Source organism: Eptesicus fuscus, chromosome 18 (assembly GCF_027574615.1).
Source record: "Eptesicus fuscus isolate TK198812 chromosome 18, DD_ASM_mEF_20220401, whole genome shotgun sequence".
NCBI classification, from domain to species: Eukaryota; Metazoa; Chordata; class Mammalia; order Chiroptera; family Vespertilionidae; genus Eptesicus; species Eptesicus fuscus.
Window position 1 is genome coordinate 481,234 of NC_072490.1, and position 22,460 is coordinate 503,693.

General features: G+C 51.9%; 2 protein-coding genes across 4 annotated transcripts in view; one reads left to right on the forward strand and one right to left on the reverse strand.

Annotated features, from left to right (window-relative positions):
* Window positions 1-12,717, reverse strand: part of KIF9 (kinesin family member 9) — a 35,406-nt gene extending 22,689 nt beyond the window's left edge. Inside the window, exons 1-6 of the mRNA XM_028133858.2 lie at window positions 12,386-12,717; window positions 11,203-11,439; window positions 6,474-6,571; window positions 5,515-5,680; window positions 3,096-3,202; window positions 707-931 (exon numbers count right to left, since the gene is read on the reverse strand). Coding sequence (XP_027989659.1) covers window positions 707-931; window positions 3,096-3,202; window positions 5,515-5,680; window positions 6,474-6,571; window positions 11,203-11,239 — 633 coding nt within the window. The 5' untranslated portion in view covers window positions 11,240-11,439; window positions 12,386-12,717. The remainder of the gene's footprint in view (window positions 1-706; window positions 932-3,095; window positions 3,203-5,514; window positions 5,681-6,473; window positions 6,572-11,202; window positions 11,440-12,385) is intronic.
* A 105-nt stretch (window positions 12,718-12,822) lies between these two features.
* The window catches only part of KLHL18 (kelch like family member 18), a 36,262-nt gene continuing 26,624 nt past the window's right edge, over window positions 12,823-22,460 (forward strand). For all 3 annotated transcript variants that reach the window (XM_054708181.1, XM_028133876.2, XM_008155960.3), the window contains exon 1: window positions 12,823-13,008. In XM_054708181.1, the coding sequence (XP_054564156.1) occupies window positions 12,880-13,008 (129 nt within the window). In that variant the 5' untranslated portion in view covers window positions 12,823-12,879. The remainder of the gene's footprint in view (window positions 13,009-22,460) is intronic.

The window sequence follows — 22,460 nt, forward strand, 5'->3', positions numbered from 1 at the left end:
GAGGAGGAAACAATAATTGGTGCTTTTATTATTTTTATTGATAAGGTATTAATCCTTATTTTTTCCTATACCACAAATGCCTATGATTTAATGTTAAGTGGGTGGGTGGGGGGGGCAATTTCAACTACATAAAGAAAAAACTGCACAGGAAAAAAAGACTGGAAGGAAATAAGCCAAAATATACATTATTGTTGCCACATGTAGAAAACAAGTAATTCTTTTTTATTCATATGCGTGTGTGTGTGTGTGTGTGTGTGTGTTGAGAGAGGGTGGAGTGGGAGAGACAGAGAGAGAAACATCGACTGATTGCCTCCCACACAGGGATCGCGCCTGCAGCCGAGGTTCATGCCTTTGACCAAACTCAGGACCCTTTAGTCCGCGGGCCAACGCTCTCTCCACTGAGCCAAACTGGCTAGGGCCATTTACATATATATTTCTTTTTCATTGAACCCACAACCTAGGTAGGTGCCCTTGACCGGGAATCAAACCCGTGACCCTTCAGCGCGCGGAGCCAACACTCTAACCATCGAGCCATGCCGGCCAGAGCTATTCCTGTGTTTTGGTACTAGCTGAAATCGCTCAGTGAGTATATTTTTAATTTTCACCCTGATTATCAAAGTAAAAAACTAAGAAGAAGGGTGTGAGGAAAAAATAAGAGAAAGAAAGAGAGGGAGGGAGGGAGAAATCGTAGCATCGAGCCTCTCACCTCAAAGAGGAGGCTGAAGGCGTCCTCCTCCTGACTGGTGAGGTGGACCGACAGGCCCTTGATGAAGACCCCGTGCGGGTTTTCCACGATGGCCACGGGCGTGGCGGAGGGCCCCACGTAGGGCAGCGTGGACAGGAGGTCGAACAGGCTCTCGTTGTAGATCTCCAGGTAGGAGACGCGCACGGTGATGGCGTGCGTGGGGCGCTCCTCGATCATCCTGAACACCTGGTGGGAGGTCAGACAGCGGTCGCCGCCCGCAGCCGGGCTGCAGGGGGCAGCCTGTGCCAGGGGAGGGCGGGCCTCCGAGGGGCCTCAGCCATCAATCAGAGACCTTCTCCTAAAAGCATTTACGGTCTGTTGGGGTGACGATCATCAGCAACGACGACTATCATTCTAGTCCATCGGGTGACGTTTACTATCACCGTGTCGTTTTCATATGTTTTTAGAGAAAGAGGAAGGGAGAGGGACAGAGAGATTAACGTCACGATCGGCTGCCTCCTGCCCGCTGCCCCAGGGGAGTGAGCCTGCAGCCCGGGCGTGTGCCCCGACCAGGAACTGAACTGGTGGCCTCTTGGTTCCCGTGGGATGCTCAGCGGCCCCTGGTGTTGGAGGCCTGACTTACAGGTTGGCTGAACCTCACTCAGGTCCCGGGAGCAGAGGGGTGATGAAGAGGAAGGACTCGGGGTGCAGGTCTCCAGTTTACAGGGTCTCACCAGGCATAAGCCTCTCTCACACCCAGGGTTTCACTGCATCCTCGGAACCCCCGTGACTGACGTCGGGCAGGGCAACCCCGGTCCGCGGGAGGCTCCGCGTGCTAAAGGGCTTGTCACCCAGCTCGCGTGGCACCGAGCAGCAGGCGCCTGCGGACGGCGGCTCCCCCTCTCTGGACCTGAGTTTTCTATTGTGTCAAACGGGAGCCGGCGAGATGACCCTGGAGGTCCGACCGGGAGCTCACGGCCTGGACCTGCAGCTGCGGACTCCACGTGTGGCCAGTGCCAACGAGGAAACACACTGTCGACCTCCTGTGATTTCAGTGAACCCAAATGGACATTTAAAAACCGAGACGCGATTCAGCTACTGGTAAACCTGTAAGTATATTCGGAACAACTTGGGTTTATAAATCTATTTCTCAACTGTGACTTTTATGCCATCTAAATACAGACAAGTATTTCTGATGAATATTTGGTGTCTAAATGGAAATACACACCAGATTTCAAAAACTTAGTATGAGGACAAGAATGTAAAATATCTCAATACTTTTCATATTGATTACATGTAGAGATGATATTTTGGGTATACTGGGTTAAATGACATATATGATGAAAAGCTAATTTCACATGTGTGACTTTTTCACGTGTGGCTACTGGACAACTCAAAATTGCACATGTGGCCCTGGTCGGTTTGGCTCAGTGGGTAGAGCGTCAGCCTGTGGACTGAAGGGTCCCGGGTTCGATTCTAATCAAGGGCATATACCTGGGTTGTGGGCTCAATCCCCAGTGGGGGGTGTGCAGGAGGCAGCCGGTCCATGATCCTCTCTCATCATGGATGTTTCTCTCTCTCTCTCTCTCTCTCTCTCTCTTCTTCCTCTCTGAAATAAATAATGTCTATATTTAAAACTTGTGCATGTGACTTACATTATATTTCTATTGGACAACACGGGGCTGGACTACTGACATCTCAGAAGATCCTGAGACCCTGAGGCTCTGACAGCGCATTACCAAGGCGTTGCTTCAGAGCGCCGAGCGTGGTGGCTTGTGTGGGAGGGGGACCTGCCATTCTTCCAGGACAGGGGTGTACAAGCTCAAGATGCCTTCGGGGGGGCCGGGGGGAAAGCCCTTTGCCTCCTATCTCCAGAGGGTCCTCAAACCAAGGCTCGCACCCCCAAAGGAAGGCCCTTCCCTCCTGCCTTCCATCTGGCTTCCCACTTCCCAGACCCCTGCGGGGGGTGGGGGGTGGGGAGGGTGAGACACTGACTCAGACCTCAGAGCCGGGCCAGCTCCGCTCCCTCCCGTGGCCGTGGCGCTTTGGGGGGGCGGGCCGGGGTGGTGGACGCTCTGCAGGGCCCCTATCCCCTCATTCAAGCCAGGAAGGACCTGATTCGGGCCTCAGATCCTCAGTCACAGGCCACAGACCAGCGCAGCAGCCACAAGCCAGTCGGCATGGCCCACGCCCTCTTTTACAAACGAACGAGGAAACAGGTTCGGCGTGGGCGTGGGCCGGGGTCCAAAACCCGCACCCCTGGTTTCCTGAGGCCTCTGACTCACGGACACCCCCTCCCCCTCCCCCCATGTGCATCCTGTCGCCCCCGGGTCTCCAGCAGCTGGCCTGGGCCGGCAGCACCTGTGGCAGAGCGGGGACCTGTGTGCCCCCCCCCCCCCCGCACCCCTACCTGCTGCAGAGCCCGGGGCAGGATCCCTCGATGCTTGTAGTTCTCCGTGGTCCCCGTCATGGTGTAAGTCTTGCCGGCTCCCGTCTGCCCATAGCACATGATGGTGCCTGCAACCATTTCAAAAATAGGGCTCGGTGACCGCCAGGGAAACAGCTCCGAGGCTAGCTCTCCCCCCCACCCCCACCCCATCCCCACCCCCCGCACGCCCCTCCGCAGAGACCAGGATTTCCTGCCGTGGAGGGAGGGTGGGCAGGGAAATGGGGACATATATGCTCGGAATACAGGTGGCTGCTCTGAATCCGAGGCCCACCGAGTGCTCTGCTGTTCCCTCTCCCCAGAGACTGACCAGGGCTGCTTCGGAGAGCGGGGGCGTGGGGAGGAGGGAGGGAGGGGGTCTGAGGGAGCAGAGCGACTGCGGGTTTTCCTGGGAAGGGGAGGAGCCGAAAAGGATTGAGCTCCAGCCCTTCTCTTTTTTTTGGTTAATCCTCACCCGATTTTTCTACGTAGTTATTTATGTGTTTTTTTTTTACTAGAGGCCCGATGCACGAAATTTGTGCAAGGGGCTCGGCCCCTGCAGCCCCAGCTTCGTCCGGTGGTTCGGTTGTCCGGTCTAATTAGCATATTACGCTTTTATTATTATAGATTTTTAAAATATATTTTTATTGTTTCAGAGAGGAAGGGAAAGAGAGATAGAAACATCAATGATGAGAGAGAATCACTGATCCGCTGCCTCCTGCACACCCCTTACTGGGGATCGAGCCCGCAACCCAGGCATGTGCCCTTGACTGGAATCGAACCCAGGACACTTCAGTCTGAAGGCCGACGCTGTATCCACTGAGCCACACTGGCCAGGGCAGAACTCCAGCCCTCCTTTAGCAAGACCATGAACTGCCAGGGACTCAGGGCGAGGCCTCCCCGAGGGGCTGGCCAGGCAGGAGGCAAAGGCGTTTGAAAGCCCCAGGAAGAGATGGGAGTGGAAAAGGCATTTCCCCTCAATGGGGAGAATTCTTTGTAGATGGCACGTTCCCACAGACGGAGCGGGGCCGCCAGGAGGACCCATTCCCCTTCCGGAAACAGACCGCCCCGGCCAGGTCCTCATCGGGAGCCCCTGCCCTCGGGGACGGCCTCTGCGTACACCCCTCACACCCTGTAGGTCCACGCCACCGCCAGGCTCCGGGACACGAGCCACGAGGTCCCCTGGGCTCAGGTTCCCACCTGCCCTTCCTGGGCAGCCTGCGCCAGACCCTGTCCCCAAGGCCGCTTCGGGGCGTTCACCCGGCAGACCCACCGGGCAACGCCGCGCCACGGAAACCAGGCTGCCTTTGCCGAACGGATGCTCCCTTTCCGGGACGGGTCGAATTTTACCGGCTGCCTAAACTCCGAGTGTGAGCCGGAACTCAGACAGGGTGTCTACGGACCCGACACAAACGTGCGGAAGGAGTCACTTGGGCTGGCACTCAGAACCCACTTGTGGTTCCACGGCACCTGGGCCTTACTTCCTGTCTCTGCCTCCTCGGGGCCACAGCCCGCAGGGTCAGTGCGGACCACACCTCCGTGACCACGGGGAGCGTGTACAGTGTTTGGGCATCTCCGCTCAGGGCCTTCTTTAAAGTTTTCATCTTTACGTATTGATTTCAGAGAGAAGGGGAGGGAGAGAGCAACGTCAGTTTGCTGTTCCACGTACTGACAGGTTCGTGGCTGCTCCTGGGATGTGCCCTGCCCGGGGAGGGACCCGCAACCTTGGCGTAGAGGGGACGCTGCTCTAACCAACGGAGCCGCCCAGCGGGGGCCCCGGGACGTGGAACAGACCTCAAAGTTGCAAACAGGGAACATGCTAGTCAGCAGCCACCGAGTGGTCTCAGTCTACCGACTGTGATACAGTCGGAGGGTTTTTAAATCTTTAAAAGGGGAAAGAAAAAAAAAAGATTTCTAAACAATCTTACACTGAACGAGCCTGTAAACATTTCCTGACACAGCTGCTTTTAATTTGTTAAGAAATCAAACGTGACTCATGTTTTTAGCACTATATGTGCACACGGTCCAATACGAGAGCATCAACAGTCGACGGTGCTGACTGAATGGATGGAAGCAACACCCAGCAGGGAGCGTAGAGAACAAGGTTTGGACTCCACCGAGTCCATCATAAGGGCACTGTCTTCAAAACTAAGTAGGTGAGCTATCTGAAACAGGGCAGCGCCGAAGGCGAATCGCCGTGACAACAGAGAGCCCGCGTCACTCCTGTGACGGCAGGCAGGGTCCGGACTTCGGGCAAGAACGTGGAGGCAGACCAATAGGCAAGCAGAAGTTAGCGAGGGAGGATTCATTTTATTCACGGGGGGGGGGGGGGGGGGGGGCGTGCCCCTCTCCGAGGGCCCCACGGGTCTGTCCTCTCAGTCAGGCAGCCGAGGAGCTACGTTACCGTTATAGCCGTCGAGGGCCTGAGCCACCACGTCCTTGGCGACGGTCTCGTAGACCAGGTCCTGGGAGGCATCGTGGAGCACGCCGTCCAGCTTGAAGGACCAGTCCGTCTGCTGGTTATTGACAACGCCTCTCCGAGTGTCTTTTTTTAAGTGAATATCGATGGTCTAGGTCGGCAAAGAGAGGCGATGGGGAGGGAGGGAGAGGGAGACGGGGAGATGAAGGCATAGTTGTTAGGAAATTGCTGTAAATTGGTGCAGAAAAATCACCGATGGCTGAGGCCTGATGTGGAACAAAAGAGGGAGTGACCCTCGGTGAGGACAGGGACTCCGTGTGGGCCGACGTCTGGGAGGGGGAGGAAGCTGCCGCCGCAGCAGCCGCACAGCCCCGGCGGCGGGCGGGCGGGACCCTGCAGCACCATCCAGGTCCCGCCCCTCCCGCCCCAGTCCACGGGGGGATGTGGTGGCTCCCCAGCTCTGGTACGGGGCCAAGCACCTTTTCCATGTTCTTACTGAACTGCTTTAGCACAGGGGGGCCTTCATTATTACTTTTAAAAATATATTTTTATTGATTTCAGAGAGGAAGGGGGAGGGGGAGAGAGAAGCATCAATGATGAGAGAGAATCATGGATCGGCTGCCTCCTGCACGCCTCCTACTGGGGATCGAGCCAGAAACCCGGGCACGTGCCCTTGACCGGAATCGAACCCGGGACCCTTCTGTCGGCAGGCCCACGCTCTATCCACTGAGCCCAACCGGCCAGGGCTAAAGGGAAGCTTATTAACCAAAAAGACAATGGAGAATGGGAGTGCCCGGAGTTTCCTCACCAACAGCATTGCCGGGGAACGGTTTGGGCCTGATGGACCCTGGAGTCCTTAAAGGGCCACGACCTGCTCACGCCCTAGCTAGCGAGGCGGGGCGGAGAGAGGCCACCCGCGGTGAGGGCACACGCGTCGCACTTACTTTGTTGTCATCGCCGTATCTGATCATGTCATGAGCAAAGTCGTCGGTGGGTCTGACACGGACAAACGCGTGCACTTTTTTCCTGGTGCTCATTCTAGCTGGAGAGAGGAAGACAGCGACGCTGTCAGCAGCCGTCAATCACCAGGCGACAGCGAGAGGGGGTGTCACTCACCCAGCAGAGAAGGGAGTGGTGCCCAGTCCCTGGTCTCCCGTCCCCGGGAGCCACCTCCCCTCTCACCCTGAGCATCGCCGTGCTGTGCCCACAGGACCTGCTCACCAAGCCCGGTCCCTCGGCTTTCCAGGTGGCCTCACCGCGTCCACCATGGACCCCGCCCCGAGAGACTGAAGGAAAAGGCTGAGACGCTCCCTCCTGCCCGAGCCCTTCCGCGCGGAGTCTTAGGTGTGGTTTCTCGCAATGCTCCGCTCTGAGTCCCCTGATGCTTTGCCTCCTTCCCTGTATTTTCCTTGAAAGTACTTACCATGAAAAGCATTAAAACTAATTTTCCTAAAAAAATATTTTTATTGATTTCAGAGAGGAAGGGAGAGGGAGAGGGAGAGAGAAACATCAATGATGAGAGAGAATCGTGATCGGCTGCCTCCTGCACGCCCCACACTGGGGATGGAGCCGCAACCCGCTAGCTCATAACCAAATATTCTTTCTTCTCTGGCACTTCTTCCTCTTCTCCTAAAACTAACTATAGTCTCACCATCTTCTTTCAGACAGAAACACCTATATGTGTATTCCTGTATTTGTATGATCACAAATAATTACCATGGCTAATAAAATGCTGAAACAAATGTTTGAGGTAGCTTCATGGAATAGGATGAGTAGAATGCTTATAGATACAAGGGATGGGGGGCGATTTAAGTAAAGGAACTTTCCAATGGATAGAGTTGTCCTATAATGGAAAAGCTCCATAAACAGTAAAGCAAACTCGAGAGATGCTACAAAAGGGGAGAGTTAACGGCTCTCTCAGATCCTACCCAAATAATGAAGTATAAATACTTTTGAAAACGGAATTGCAGCAGCATGAATGGGCCTGGAGAGCATTATGCCAAGCGAAATAAGCCAGTCAGAAAAAGGTAAGTATCACATGATCTCACTCATATGTGGAATCTAATAAATAAAATTAACTGATGAACAAAATAGATCTAGAGACAGAGAACCATGAACAGACTGATGAATTTCAGAAGGAAGGTGTGTGTGGGGTGTGTGGGTGTGTGTGTGTGTGTGTGTGTGGTGGGGGGAGAGATTAACTGGGGATCTTAAGCATATATTCATAGCCCACGGACAGGCAATAGTGTGGCCAAGGCTTGAGAGGGGTGGGTGCAAGGAGGAGGGGTCAATGGGGAAAAACACACACACACACACACACACACACACACACACCAAAGTGGACACCTGTATACTTTCAACAAGAAAGATAAATTAAAAACAAAATGAATTGTACAACCTCCCAAGGATAAATATGAAGTCTCATCTTTATTGGATATTAGTCTCACTGTCAAATTACACTAGGCCTGCCCTAACCGGTTTGGCTCAGTGGATAGAGTGTCCGCCTGCGGACTGAAAGGTCCCAGGGTTCGATTCTGGTCAAGGGCATGTAACTTGGTTGCAGGCACATCCCCTGTAGGGGGTGTGCAAGAGGCAGCTGATCGATGTTTCTCTCTCATCGATGTTTCTAACTTTCTATCCCTCTCCCTTCCTCTCTGTAAAAAAAAACAATAAAATATATATATATTTTTTAAATTACACTGGGCCTTTTATCCTGACAGTGTCTGCATAAAGCATTTAATACTAATTAGACATTAAGTTTTGGTTCCAGCATTGACATCGAGTGTAGAAGCAAAAGTGTTATTAAATAGAAGTAATAATTGCACAGATTTTTATTGCTTTAAGGGGAACTTAAAAAACAATCAACTCTTGCCCTCGCCGGTTTGGCTCAGTGGATAGAGCGTCGGCCCGCGGACTAAAGCGTCCCAGGTTCGATTCCGGCCAAGGGCACTTGCCCGGGTTGCAGACTCAATCTCCCACTCCCCAGTAGGGGGCGTGCAGGAGGCAGCCAATCAAGGATTCTCTCTCATCTTCGATGTTTCTCTCTCTCTCCCTTCCTCTCTGAAATCAATGAAAAACAAACATTCAGCTCTTTAGTTGCCTCTTGTATGCTGATGAAAAGGATTAAATATTGAGAGATAATGTAAAGATCTCTATGAAAAGCTAAGTAAAAACCTATCTGTAATTATCAATTGCACTAAACCTAATTAAGTCATACTAGAAAACATGATGCAGGTCCAGACAAATACACAAAATGATCTCATTGTTCAAGGCTATTGGGAAAACTAACATAATACGATTTTAAATTATTCCAAGGTTTTTAAAGTTGTTCCAAAATGTCTAATTTAACATGTAAATTTTTCTAGGACCATCTAATATTTTTTTCTTTCCTTCTTTCTCCTTTTTAAAAATAATTTGAGTATCATCAAGTAGTTTATGGTCATGTAGTCTTAAGACTGGGCTCTGAAATTTCAATAATTTCACTTTATGGAACCATAAATGTAAAGACAGAATGCCAACAGCTCATTTAGAGTTAATGCTCCATGCGTACAAAGCGACTCTGAACAGAGACCAAGTCGAAGGAGGACCTGTGAGCTGTCACACAACTCCCCGTCAGGCTGGATCAGTTCAGTCAGAAGGAGCCCAGTGGGCGGGGCTCAGTGGCTGAGCGTCAACCTGTGAACCAGGGGGTCACAGTTTGATTCCCGGTCAGGGCACACGCTCGGGTTGGGGGCTCGATCCCCAGTGGGGGGGGCGTGCAGGAGGCAGCCGATCGATCGATGATTCTCTCTCCTCATGGACGTTTCTGTCTCTCTCTTCCTCTCCCTTCCTCTCTGAAATCAATAAAACTGTTTTAAAAGAAAGAAAGAAAGAAAGAAAGAAAGAAAGAAAGAAAGAAAGAAAGAAAGAAAGAAAGGAGAAAGAAGCCCGTTGTCCCTAAAATAACCTGTACTTCCCCAGGGCAGGAACTCCTGGATACGTGTGGGAAAGACAACCAACAGAGGAATTCACTGACTTTATGAAGAATTAGGGAAACGTGAGGCATAGGGAGCTGACTCCATTTCGCCTTCAAATTGGAAAAAAGCATTATCAACAGAATTATTAAGAGGAAAACAGCTTGCTTGGGCATTGCAAAGCACTCCAACACTGTGGGCTATTGCAAAACTGATAGGATGTTTAATACTTTCTAAAAGCTAATTTTCAAGAGCTTTATTGTAAAGAAAAAGTCAGAACAGATTTCTTCTTTTTGCTTGTTAACCCTCACCTGAGGCTATTTTTTCCATTGTTTTTTTGAGAGAGGAATAGAGGGAGGGAGGGAGGGAGGGAGAGAGAGAGAGAGAAACATTGATGTGAGAGAGAGACATCGATTGGTTGCCTCCTGCACTTGTCCCCACTGGGGCTGAGGATCAAACCTGCAACCCAGGTAGGTATGTGCCCTTGACCAAAAATTAAAACCCCCAAGTCTTCTAACCACACTTGCCAGGGCCAGATTTCTTCTTTTAATTAAAGTCAATTATTGCATTTTTTAAAAGCACATTAAATAAAGAATGGTAACATTTTACATGTATCGTCTAAGAGAGGTTCAGTGAGTGTTACTGGCTAAAAATGACCCGATGTTTTAAAAACATGAATGTTCCTCCACACTTCTAGACACAACCTGTGGTGACCACTTGCTCTCCTCTCATAATTGTATTAACTCCCAGGTGGCATGAAGTACCTGTAGAAGCAAATTAAATAGAGGCAGGCCCTCCCCTTTCTGTTTCGTGTCAATGATGTGGACATAAAACTCCAACCCCGGTTACAAGCCCGTCAGGTGTCAGATCCAGTCAGCAAACACGTGACTTTCACATTTGCCTGTTGGAGAGTGTGCCACCTCCTACATGCCTCCAGGGATGGCGGCAGGAGAGTCTTTTCCGCCGGGGATCATTCAGACCTTTTAATTTTTAGAAAATGAACGTGAGAGGCCTTCAGGTGAGCCAAGATCACGGCTTGTCCAATGTCAGTCCTGAAATCCTTGTCGACAAAACTGATCTTGAGTGGTTCTCAACTCATTTTCTAATTTGTTGATTGTAAAAAAAAAACAAAAAACAACAACAACAAAAAAAACTGCTCTTGAGAAACAAGAAGCCTCACGTAGCTCTAACACGAACTCCAAGCTGAAGAGACTGAAGAGAACCTCTCACCTCTAAGTTCACTTTGGTCGAGATGACTGGGAAGTTGAGAGTGGAGGGAGGTGTGTTTGGACTCCAGCAAACACCCTCAATCTCTAAAGAGCTGGGAACCATTCCCCCATACCAGTCTGAGGGCCCATCCTCCTTCTGAGAGGTACCCATTAGGGCAGCCTCTGGGGGCTGGTGCCCACAGGTCCCTCTTGGCAGCCCCCACCCACAGACCGCACAAGGCCTGCGCAGGCCACTCCCAAGCCTCACCCTCCCCTCGGAGCCTGCCCCTTCTCTACCATGCAATTTGCCAACATGCACATGCAGTCACCCCGCTGTGCTTCCCAAGGCCCTCCCCGTGCTCACACCCATGGCCCAGGCATGCCAGGAGCCAGACCCGTCACCAGAGGCAAGCCTTCTCTGCTTCTCTCTTCACTGCACCCTCCTGCACGTCTGCCCCTCAGCAGTCCCTCGGCACCCAGACCTTTGGGGACCCCGTGCACCTCGCACTTACTGAAACGATGCTTGTTACCGTTCTTACGCCACATCATCTGAGCGGGTTTCGGCTCCCAGATTACACGACAAGCTGCTGGGGGACAGGGCTGCGCCTTTTATCTGAATCCCCCCTCAATGTCCACAACAGTACCCAGCACGGGGCAGGTGCCCAAGAAACGGTGCGTGGTGGTGATGGTCATGGCTGGAAGTCAGAGGGGTGCTGAATCTCCACATGTGGGTCCGTCTTCGGTCACTACTGAGAGAGTCCCCGAGGGCATCAATTGTCACTGCCCTCCCACAGCCACCCCAAAGCCCACAGCCCCGCTAGGAGGACGCTCACTTTCCAAGCACCACTTTCAAGAAGCCATGTGCAGCCCCGTCACCACGCCCTCCCTTTTCGTGGGGTCCTCCTCCCTGAGGTCCTTGTGGGGAATGCTGCCCTCTCACGGGAACTGCTACCATGAGATATTTCCGAGTGGCCACCAGGCAGCGCCCCTGCTGTTGAGGCTCGGGGTGTCTTTGTTTGTTTTTGGGGTGGGAAGGAATAGAACTGCCACCAAGCACCTGTCGGCTCAATGAAAGGAGAGGGGCCATACGCTGGGAAGATGGGCACCAGGGGAGTCCCTATCTTACAGCGCTCCTGCCAGGACCAGGGACTCTCATGGGAAACCTCATAGCCAGAGCGGCAGCGGCATCGGAACCAGCCCAAAACGGGGTCCAAACGCACCCAGCCTTGGGCTAAACAAAACACTCGGATCCACGCAGAAACTGGCCTTTCTCCTTTTCTCACCCAACATGTCGGACCCCTATGTGGAGTCTGGGAGGCAGTGGGCCTTAGGACCACCCCTGTCCTTCTCTGGAGCAGTTTTCTCATCTGTAAAGCAAAGGGCTCGGACTGGCGAGCCTCAAGCCCCTTCCAGTTCGAAAACATTAAGAGCAGAAGGGCCTAGGCTACCTCTGGACCCCAGCCTCGCGCCCTCGGACAGGGAACGTTAGATCTGAAGACTCGAAGCCTCGGCCAGCCTGAAAGGGCCCCCCGCGATGCCGCGCCCGGGTTTCAGCGTCAGGGAGCCACGCTGGGGAACTCCCGGGTGGAGCGATGTTCGGATCCCAGCCGCCGCCCGCCGCCCGCCGCCCGGCGTACACCCGCTCCTCTCGGACCTCCCTTCACCCCATCCCGACGGCGCATGGGCCCTGCTTACCGCTCCGGAGGCAGCAGCCCCGCCGCCGCACCACCACTGCAACTGCTGCGAAGGAAAACCCGCGCGCGCAGCTGTCAGGTTGTGTACACGGTCGCCATGGCAACGGGCCGCTTCCGGAGGTCCCGGAAGTATTGAGGTGGTGGCGGAAATGAAGTCCGCGGTCCTCGGTGGAGATACGAGTAAGGTCAGGGCAGAATCAGGAAAACAGGAGACGGGACCGTTGATTCTCGGAAGAATGCGGCAGCTGCAGGCGCGAGACCAGGGTCGAGATCGCAAGGGAACGAAAGCTGCGCACGAACCAGGAAGCGGGACCGCAGGGCTTCCGGCGCAGAGCCGGCTCCGACCTACGGCGGCCGCGCAGGCCCGTCTGTTCCCAGGCCTGCGCTCCAGCCGACGTCGGCGCGCGCCCGCGCCCGCGCCCCGCCCCGCCCCGCCCCGCGGAGCTGGGAGCCGGCCGGCCGGCCAGGCCTGCGCAGTCGCGGCGGCGGGTGAAGATGGTGGAGGACGGCGCGGAGGAGCTGGAGGACCTGGTGCACTTCTCCGTGTCCGAGTTGCCTAGTCGCGGCTACGGCGTCATGGAGGAGATCCGCCGGCAGGGCAAGCTGTGCGACGTAACGCTCAAGGTTCGGCAGGCGGCGCGGCGCGGGGCGGAGGGAGCAGGGGCCGGCCCGGGACGACAGAGGGGCGGGGCCCATAGGGGAAGCGAGGTCTGGGGAGCGGCGCGGTGGCGAAAGGCGGCTTGAGGGGGACCGTGTGGGGCAGAGGGGGCGGCGAGTGGGGAGACGGACCGGCGCAGCCCGCCGCCCAGGCCCTCGGAGTGGGAGGCATCGGGGGCCCGCCTCCCCTTTCTGTCCCGGACCGGAGCCAGGGGACCGGCCGCCCCTCCCTGGAGGAAGGGGTGGGGGCCGTCCCTCCGCTCTGCCCGGCGCCGCAGAAGCACCTGCCCGGCCTCCAGGGACATCCCTTTGTGCCCCCCAAGTTCGCCGGGTGCTGGAGGCGCGGGCTTCGCCGGCGCGGGCATCGCTTGCCCTTGGTCGTTCCATTGCCGCCTTGTCTCCTGAGAACTTGACACAGCGGATGTGGGCCCTGGCCGGTGGCTCAATGGTTAGAGCGTCGGCCTGCGGACCGAGGGGTCCCGGGTTCGATTCCCGCTCAAGGGCACACGCCCGGGTTGTGGGCTCGTATCGCCCGTGGGGGGGGGCGGGGGCGTGCAGGAGGCGGCCGGTCACTGATTCTCTCTCATCGTTGATGTCTCTATGGCTCTCCCTCTCTGAAATCAATGAAGCTATATTTTTAAAAATAAATGGGATTGTTTAAAAAGTAATAATGGAAATCGGATCTGGGAGTCTTTTCAGGTAGAAAGCTCCTCGGCCTCACACTGCGAGAAGAACCCTCCCTCCTTCCCCCCACCATCACCACCACGACCATCACCACCACGACCATCACCCCAAAGGTCAGGGAAAGGGCGGGGGGCTGCCTGCTGCGGGGTCTCTTCACCCCGCGGGGCTGCCCTCTGGCCGAGCTGCCGCGCGGGGCGCTCCCTCCCGTGGGCAGATGCTGCCGCAGGTCCGGTCCCTGCCGGGCTCTGGCTGGAGAGCCCTCCATCTGTGGAGGACCCCGTTTGCAAACAGGACCAGACCACACACAGCTCTTTTTTTGCTCTCACTATTTTCCACGGGCTTCGGGGAACTCTTCCTTTGACACTGGAGTCCGGTCTCTGGAGACAGCAGAGCAGAATGGCCGAGTGTGGCTTGGGTGTGGTGAGGATCTGGGTGAGAATCCTGGCTGTGACCTAGTTGGGCAGGTTACTTCTCCTAAGCGCCAGTTTTCCAATGCAGCCAGCAGAGATGATCCCTAACCCTCAGAATTAGCGTGAGGATTACAGGAGAGCGTCTGTGTCTTCTCTTTGCTGAATGCCTGGCGCGCGTTTCTTATCGCTGTAAACGTTACAGAACAGAAATGTTTGGGTCTGCCCGGGGCCAGCAGGCCCAAACACTTAACGCCCAGAATGGCCCTGGCCGGTTTGGCTCAATGGATAGAGCTTCGGCCTGTGGACCAAAGGGTCCCGGGTTCGATTCCGGTCAAGGGCATGTACCTCGGTTGCAGGCTCCTCCCCGGCCTGCCTGTTTCCAGGCTTCCTTAGTGCTCACAACGCGAGGAGAGGAAACCCGTGTCTCCAACAGGGGACTGTGGGATGGGGTCGACGGGGTGGACAGCTGCAGCACCCAGGGGACTGCACCCAAGTCAGTTACTCCTCATTTGTCCGCTTTGCATCTTCCAAAATATGGAGACGTTTTTGACGAGACAGGATCTCTGTCTCGTTCAGATTCTTTTTCTTTGGCGGGGAGCTTCGCTGTTCCTTGATGGTCAGTCTGAGAGGCGGTATGCACAGCACGAACTCAGGCTGGCTGCTGGGGCTTGAATCCTGGCTCGGCCACTTACTGGCTGTGGGAACTTGGGCAAGTTCCTTCCACGCCGGTGATTCAGCTCCTTCGTCTGTACGGTGGGGACCAGCACCTGCCGTGGCCGGGGAGCTCAGTTAGTTAGAGCGTCGTCCCCGTACACCAACGGCTGCGGGTTCAATCCCCGGTCAGGACACATACAGAATCAGCCAGCAAGTGCATAAATAAGTGGAACAAAAAATCGATGTTTCTCTCTCCCTCTCTTCCTCTCTCCCTTCCTGTCTCTCTCTAAAATCAATCAATAAAATTATTTTTATAAAGTGTTAAGGTTTCCATTAATTAATAGTACACTTTAAACAATCACGTGACCCTGGCTGGTTTGGCTCAGTGGATAGAGCGTTGGCCTTCGGACTGAAGGGTCCCTGATAGGATTCTGGTCAAAGGCACATGCCCGGATTTCGGGCTCGATCCCCAAGGTGGGGTGTGCAGGAGGCAGCAGATCAATGATTCTCTCTCATCATTGATGTTTCTGTCTCTCTCTCTTTCTCCCTTCCTCTCTGAAATCAATAAAAATATATTAAAAAAAAGAAAAGACTGATATGTCCAGGGTTGAAATCTCAGTTTAAATATTAAAAAAAAAAAATCGTGGTAAATGCTTAGTAAGTATAGATATTGAAGGAGAATAACTTATGGGGCTTCTGGAAGTGGATATAAATGTGTATGCCGGCCATTTTGAATTTGTTTCAGCTTCTAATGAATTCTAGATGGTTTTATATAAACACTAGAAGCCCAGTGCACGGAGTTCGTGCCTGACCTGCACCCTCTCCAATCCGGGACTGCTGGCTCCTAATCGCTCACCCGCTTGCCTGCCTGGTCGCCCCTAACTGCCCCCCTCTGTCGGCCTGGTCACCCCATGCAGCCTGCTTGTTCAGTTGTTTGGTCGTCCCTCACTAACCCCCCTGCTGGCCTGGTCGTAGGCAGCCATCTTGTGAGGGCGTGAGGGTTAATTTGCATATTACATCTTTATTATATAGGAGGATAATGTTCATTGCCTTCAAAGAGTTTGCAAACCACCATTCTACTTCAGTGGCCTGTATTTTATAGGCCCAAGCCCAGAAGGAGAAGGGACTTTCCAAGGTCACAGATTAAAGCAGGGGGAGCCAGGAAGAGAGACTAGGCTGCTGGTCTCCGAATTCCAGGCCGTCTTCTGTCATGATCTCCATCGCCTCTTCTGTTACTGACAGTGACTGCACTGATTTCAGCTGCGATCATGTGGATTGATCTACCTCAGGTCAGCTGTAATCATTCCTAATGTAATCTTTCCTGTCTTTCTGAGTTTTAAGGAGAGAGTGAAAGCATTAGCAGGCATGCCGCATTCTCAAACTTCACTGTCAACTCTTGACCTTTCTTAATTTTCGGGGGAAATCTTTGAAATTTAAATTCCTTAGGTACCTGCTGGATAATTAAGTAGAGGCATAATAAAAAAGGGTAATATATTGGATTTTTAAAAATCACATTGTCTGTCTATGGCCCTCTTTGAAAATGAAAGCGATGAGCCTTCTCTCCAGAAAAATGTACATACTCACATATGTGCAAAATTTTGTATTTGTTCTTTTTTTAAAAATATATTTTTATTTATTTCAGAGAGGAAGGGAGATGGAGAGAAAGATAGAAACATCAATGATGAGAGAGAATCATTGATCGGCTGCCTCCTGCACACCTCCCCCTGGGGATCGAACCCGAAATCCGGGCATGTGCCCTTGACCAGAATTGAACCTGGGGTCCTTCAGTCCATAGGCCGACGCTCTATCCACTGAGCAAAACCAGCCAGAGCTGCATTCATTCTTGAGAGCAGCTCCCCTGATGCCCATCTTGGGTCATGAATCCAACTGAGTTGATTCTATCAAAAAAAGTCGTTTTAGCCCTAACCGGTTTTGCTCAGTGGATAGAGCGTCGGCCTGCGGACAGAAGGGTCCCAGGTTCGATTCCGGTCAAGGGCATGTACCTTGGCACATCCCCAGTAGGGAGTGTGCAGGAGGCAGCTGATCGATGTTTCTCTCTCATCGATGTTTCTAACTCTATCCCTCTCTCTTCCTCTCTGTAAAAAATCAATAAAATATATTTTAAAAAAAACAACTTTAAAAAAAAAAAGTCGTTTTATCTTGAAGGTTAGGAGGATAGGAGTGCAGGCCTTCTTGGCAACCTATAGCCCAAGACTTGGTCTGGGTAGAAAGGCTTGCATTCATGGAGGCTCTTACCCCCTTCTCCCACCTGTAGCATTCATCCCCTTGCCTCTGGGCCACCTGGAGCCCAGTGCTCAGGTCACATATGTTAAGTTCATCTGGGTCCAGCGAATTGGGCAAACGCCCCAGATTCAAGGAGTGTCCCCACAACTTCTTGTTCTTGAGTTACAGACCCACCAAATTCACTATTTCTATCCTCCCCTCACCTCACTCTTTTTTATGTGTGAGAGCAGAATGGGGTCACCAAACCTGCATACTATTTGCTGACCCATACATTTAGGACAGAGGATCTGCCCACACATACACACACACACACACTTTGTTTTTGCAATCACTGATAAATGGCTCCTCCAAGATCTGCTGGTATCCGCCTTCCCAGCATTTCCCAGGGCCCCTGCTGAGGTTTTGAACCCAGATCTGAGAATTTAGCCTCCAGAAGGAAATGTCTTTTTCATGGGTGAAAGGCACAGGATTAGAACACTTCCTTTTGTCTGCCCACCAAATCCAGGTAGACAGTTTTCACCGAGCCTGGCTTCCAGAGCCACACATTTGATTCTGGAATCTTGCCTAATTTGTCACACTGATGTTGTGATGAGAGAGTAGGTGGAGAAGGCTATCAGGAAGTGAAGTAAGGACTTGTTGATGCATGCCATTTTTGTGTTATGAGTAAGGCAGTGAGCAACACAGGTATAATTACAGAGCTAGGATAATCATGTTAAAAGGAGCCAGGGAGGTCAGTATCAAAGCCATTTATTCTGCAGGTGAAAAAACTGGAGGCTTAGAGATGTTAAGGGATTGCCCGAGGCCAACGCTGCATTGCCTGTGCTCTGACAGCTGTTTGTGAGGAAGCGATGCTTCCATGTCCTCTGGGGACTGCTCACCTGCCCTGCGGGTGGCAGGACGCCGATCCGGGAGCTCACATCTGCCCTGTCATCCCGGGCATGGAGGGCAGTGAGGTGTATTCCAGATGCAACACCACTCTTGTCGCAGGAGAGGAGGAAGATGGAGGCTTTTCTGCTAGTCTTCTGGACAAATAAAATTCTTGATTCTTTTGATTTTGAAATGACTTTGTATTGGAAAACGTGTGCTTCTGAATATAGTTCACTCCCAGGGTTTTCTCCTGACTCTCTTGAGAGTTGGAAGAATCTTGGAAAATCAGTTACCAACCAGGCAACCTTCCTGGGGTCCACGCTGAGACTTCCGGAGCGTGGCCGGTGGGGAATTCGCTGGGTAACGTGAGAAGCCTGTGTCTGGAAATGCTTCTCTCTGCAGGTGGTTCTGTACTGTTTTGTGCGAGACTCCACTCTTCTTCTTGAAGGCTGGGTGATGGGAGGTGAGACCGCATTGCTTACCTACAGGTGTGCGCCACGCCCCTCCTAAACTACAAGCAGGGCTGGATCTGCTTTCCTGCTTTTGGTTTGGGGAGTGTGGCCCTCCATTGCCTCCTGGGGGTGGTACCAGCCAGCTTCCCCCAGGTTCGTTTAGTAAAGGCCTTTTCGACTCAAACAGCTGCTCACATCACCACTTGTTTCCAGTTGGGAACAATGAACCAATCAATATGTGTGACCCAGGAGTTGGCAGGCATTTCCTGTAAAGAGCCAGATAGTAAATATTTTAGGATTTGTGGGTCATACAGTTTCAGTTGCAATTACTCAACTCTGGTGGTGTAGCACCAAAGCAGCAATACGTACACGAGTGGTTATGTGTTCTAGTAAAACTTTATTTACAAAACAGCCATGGGCCGGACCCATTGTTGTGGTCCGCTGATCCCTGTTGTGTACTGATGCGTGGCCTTTGTAAAGTTTAAGGCTTTTAAAGCAGGTTACACTTGCTTAGTTGTCGCAGCGGATACTTCTTTGGTTTCAAGTCTCTAGAAATTGGGAGCATGTCTTGTTTAAAGAGAACAGCTGAACCAGAAGTGAAGAACTATTTTTTACCCAGCTCACTGCAGGGGAACAGGGGGCTATCCCGGTTGGTGACTGAGTAACTCCCGTAGGAGAAGTTACTGTTAAAATTTGCATCTGAGCTTGAACGTCTGTGGCTCTGCTGGAGCCGGGAGCATTAACTGGAGAGACCGCGCTCCCTTTCAGTCGCAGCTGAGGCTGCTCAGCTGTTTGCAGAATGGCAGGTCCCAGGAGACTGTGATGGCTGCTGAGTTCCCCGGGACCTGACCGGCTGTGTTCAGGGCCATGAAGGTAAGGGCCAGATTGTGGGTTTCCGACTGGCAAAGTAGATCTGTGTTTCAACTGTGGCGCAATATGTCTTAGCAGAGTGTGCCGCACATTCGGTCAGAACACAGACACTTTTTTTTTTAATACATTTTATTGATTTTTTTTACAGAGAGGATGGGAGAGGGAGAGAGAGTTAGAAACATCGATGAGGGAGAGAAACATCGATCAGCTGCCTCCTGCACACCTTACACCTCCTACTGGGGATGTGCCCGCAACCCAGGTACATGCCCTTGACCGGAATCGAACCTGGGACCCTTCAGTCCGCAGGCCGATGCTCTATCCACTGAGCCAAACCAGTTAGGGCAACACAGAAACGCTTTCAAAAAATAAGCTGAGGAGCAGATATTGGCATCCCGACGTTCAGGACGGCTTTATCCACAATACGAAGGGTGGAAGCAGCCCAGGGGTGCACCGGTGGTGGAATGGATCCACAAAACGTGGTACGTGTTCCGTACCTCAGTGGAATATTATTCAGCCTTAAAAAGGAAGGAAATTCTGACACTTGCTAAAACATGGAAGAACCTAAAAGACAGCATGCTAAGTGAAATAAGCCAGTCACAAAAGGACAAACGTTGTATGATTCCACTTAAGAGAAGTAATAGAGTAGTCAGATATTTACAGAAAGAGAGTAGACTGGTCATTGTTTAGGGGCTGGGGCGTTGGGAATGGGGATATTAGTGTTTCATGGGTACAGAGTTTCTGTTTGGGAAGATGAAAAAGTTTGGAGATGGATGGTGGTGATGGTTGCACAACAGTGTGAATGTACTCAATGCCACTGAACTGTACACTTAAAATTGGTTAAAGTGGCTCTGACCGGGTGGCTCAGTTTGGAGCCTTATCCCATACACCAGTGGTCGGCAAACCGCGGCTCGCGACCCACATGCGGCTCTTTGGCCCCTTGAGTGTGGCTCTTCCACAAAATACCACGGCCTGGGCGAGTCTATTTTGAAGAAGTGGCATTAGAAGAAGTTTAAGCTTAAAAAATTTGACTCTCAAAAGAAATTTCAGTCGTTGTACTGTTGATATTTGGCTCTGTTGACTAATGAGTTTGCCAATCACTGCCACACACAAAAAGGTTTCGGATTCATTTCTGGTTGGGGCCACGTACGGGAGACAGCTGATCAATGTTTCTGTCTCACATCAATGTTCTCTCTTTTTCTCTCTCTAAAATAAAAATCAATAAATATATCCTCGGGTAAGAGGATTGAAAAAATGGTTAAAATGGTAAATTTATGTTATGTTTATAACACATTAAAAAACAGAGTTAATAAGCTCACGGGTTATTACCAAGTGGGCAGGTGAGGTTGCTGGTAGTGCTTTGTGACTCTGTCTCTGCAGCCAAATGCCTGGTCAGAAAGGTCTGGTGAGAGGTGGAGTGCATCCTGGTCTTCAGCCTCTGTGGCGGCTGTCTCAGCTGTGCAGAGCCAAGTCTCACTGGCTCAGACCGTGGCTGCCCTTCAGATGGTCACATGAAAGGAACGGCCTTCTAGTAGATGCGCTTAAGTCGTGAGCTTATTCTCCCTGTGGCTGATTTGTAAACTCTAAACATCAGGTAGCCTTGACAGAGCTAACCTGAGGGCTGTGCTCATGTGTCTTCCAAGAAAAGGTTTGTTGGCATAGTCTACAGTCACAGGTGGCTTCCGGTCCGTATTGCTCCCCTCATTGTGCTACTACATATTAGCCCTATATTTCCCTTCATCCTGTTGACCGCATACTCATTATGTCCAAAAGGAAGCCCCTTTCCCTTCCAAACCATTTCTTCCTTTGTTCGCTTTGTGTGAGCACAGCACACCATCCAGCTAGTCATGTGGGAATAAATCCTGGGCGTGGCTTTGGCTCATCCACTCTTTTATGTGTATTTTGTGGCACTTGTCACAATAATAATTGCATAATTGTGTACAGCATTGAACCATTTACTGAGGTGTTTACATAATAGGTGCTCAGTAAACCACTGTCCCAATGTAGACACGCTTCACCTTTTACCTAAACCAGGTTTTTATTTGTTTGTTTTTTCAACTTTAGTACCATGCCGAGAGCATCCTGTGCGGCTAGCGGGTCTGTCTCAGCTCTGATCAAGTCATCCGCTGGGAGTGGCTCCCCATTTCACACTCATGCAGCAGCATGCTCAGGGCTCAGAATGCGTCCACTCCGTCCATGTGCCCCAGCACCGTTCTAAATGCTGGGGACACAGCAGTGAGCAGAGTAAGCAAAGCCTCTGTGGGTGTGAGCTCACATCCTCGTGGGAGGATTGGCTGACGTAAAAACTAATCCATATATATAAAAGGCTAATATGCTAAGTGTCCAACCGACCGGTCGCTATGACGCGCGATGACCACCAGGGGGCAGACGCTCAACGCAAGAGCTGCCGTGATGTGTGCACTGACCATTTACAGAGAAACAGCACCATGGACCTGGCGTCCACAAAGCAACACTAGGCTTCTCCCAAGTGGGACACAGGCCCCGCCACCACCCCAGAGCAACACCCCACCAAATTGCAGCCAATGCTGCCGAGACCCCATGGTGCAAAATGAGGCCCACAGCCCAGCCCAGACCAGCCTGGAAACATCACTGTGGGTGCCAGGTAATGACGTCACAGAGCAATGCACAGCTTCCTCTCCCTAGCAACTAGCCTCCTTGGAGTTTCTTCAGCCCAGGAACACGACTTGCTTTACAGCCAGGTGGAAACATTTTACACTTTAACCAAATGTCTATGAAGTGTTTTCCCGTGCCTCATCTCATTTGATCCTCTCAGAAGTCCTGGAGAAGGTAGATAGGAGACTCAGTAGAATCCTATTTTCTTTTCATTAGCTGGAAAACGGAGATTTAGAAAGCTTAGAAACTTGACCTGACTGAAAGGAAGTAAGAAATGGTGGAGCTTGAAAATGACTTCAGGTTTTCTCACTGCTCAGAATATAGTCAAACACTGCTGCAGTTAAATATTTTACCCTTTGTTCTCCCTGCGTGATCTACAATAATAATGTGCTTCGTGTTGATATTTACTGCTGTGTTGCTGACAATTACCTGAAAGAGAAGTTGGGGTCCTTCACTGGGCTGGGAAAAGTTTAGCTACATCAGAAAGCAGGTCTAATTAAGCAAGTTTATTCTGTATCTATAAAAGCCTAAATTGACTCACGCATGCACGATACATATAAAGCTCTCACTGGCGCCAATCGCACGCGTGTGTTTCCATCTGTCATTG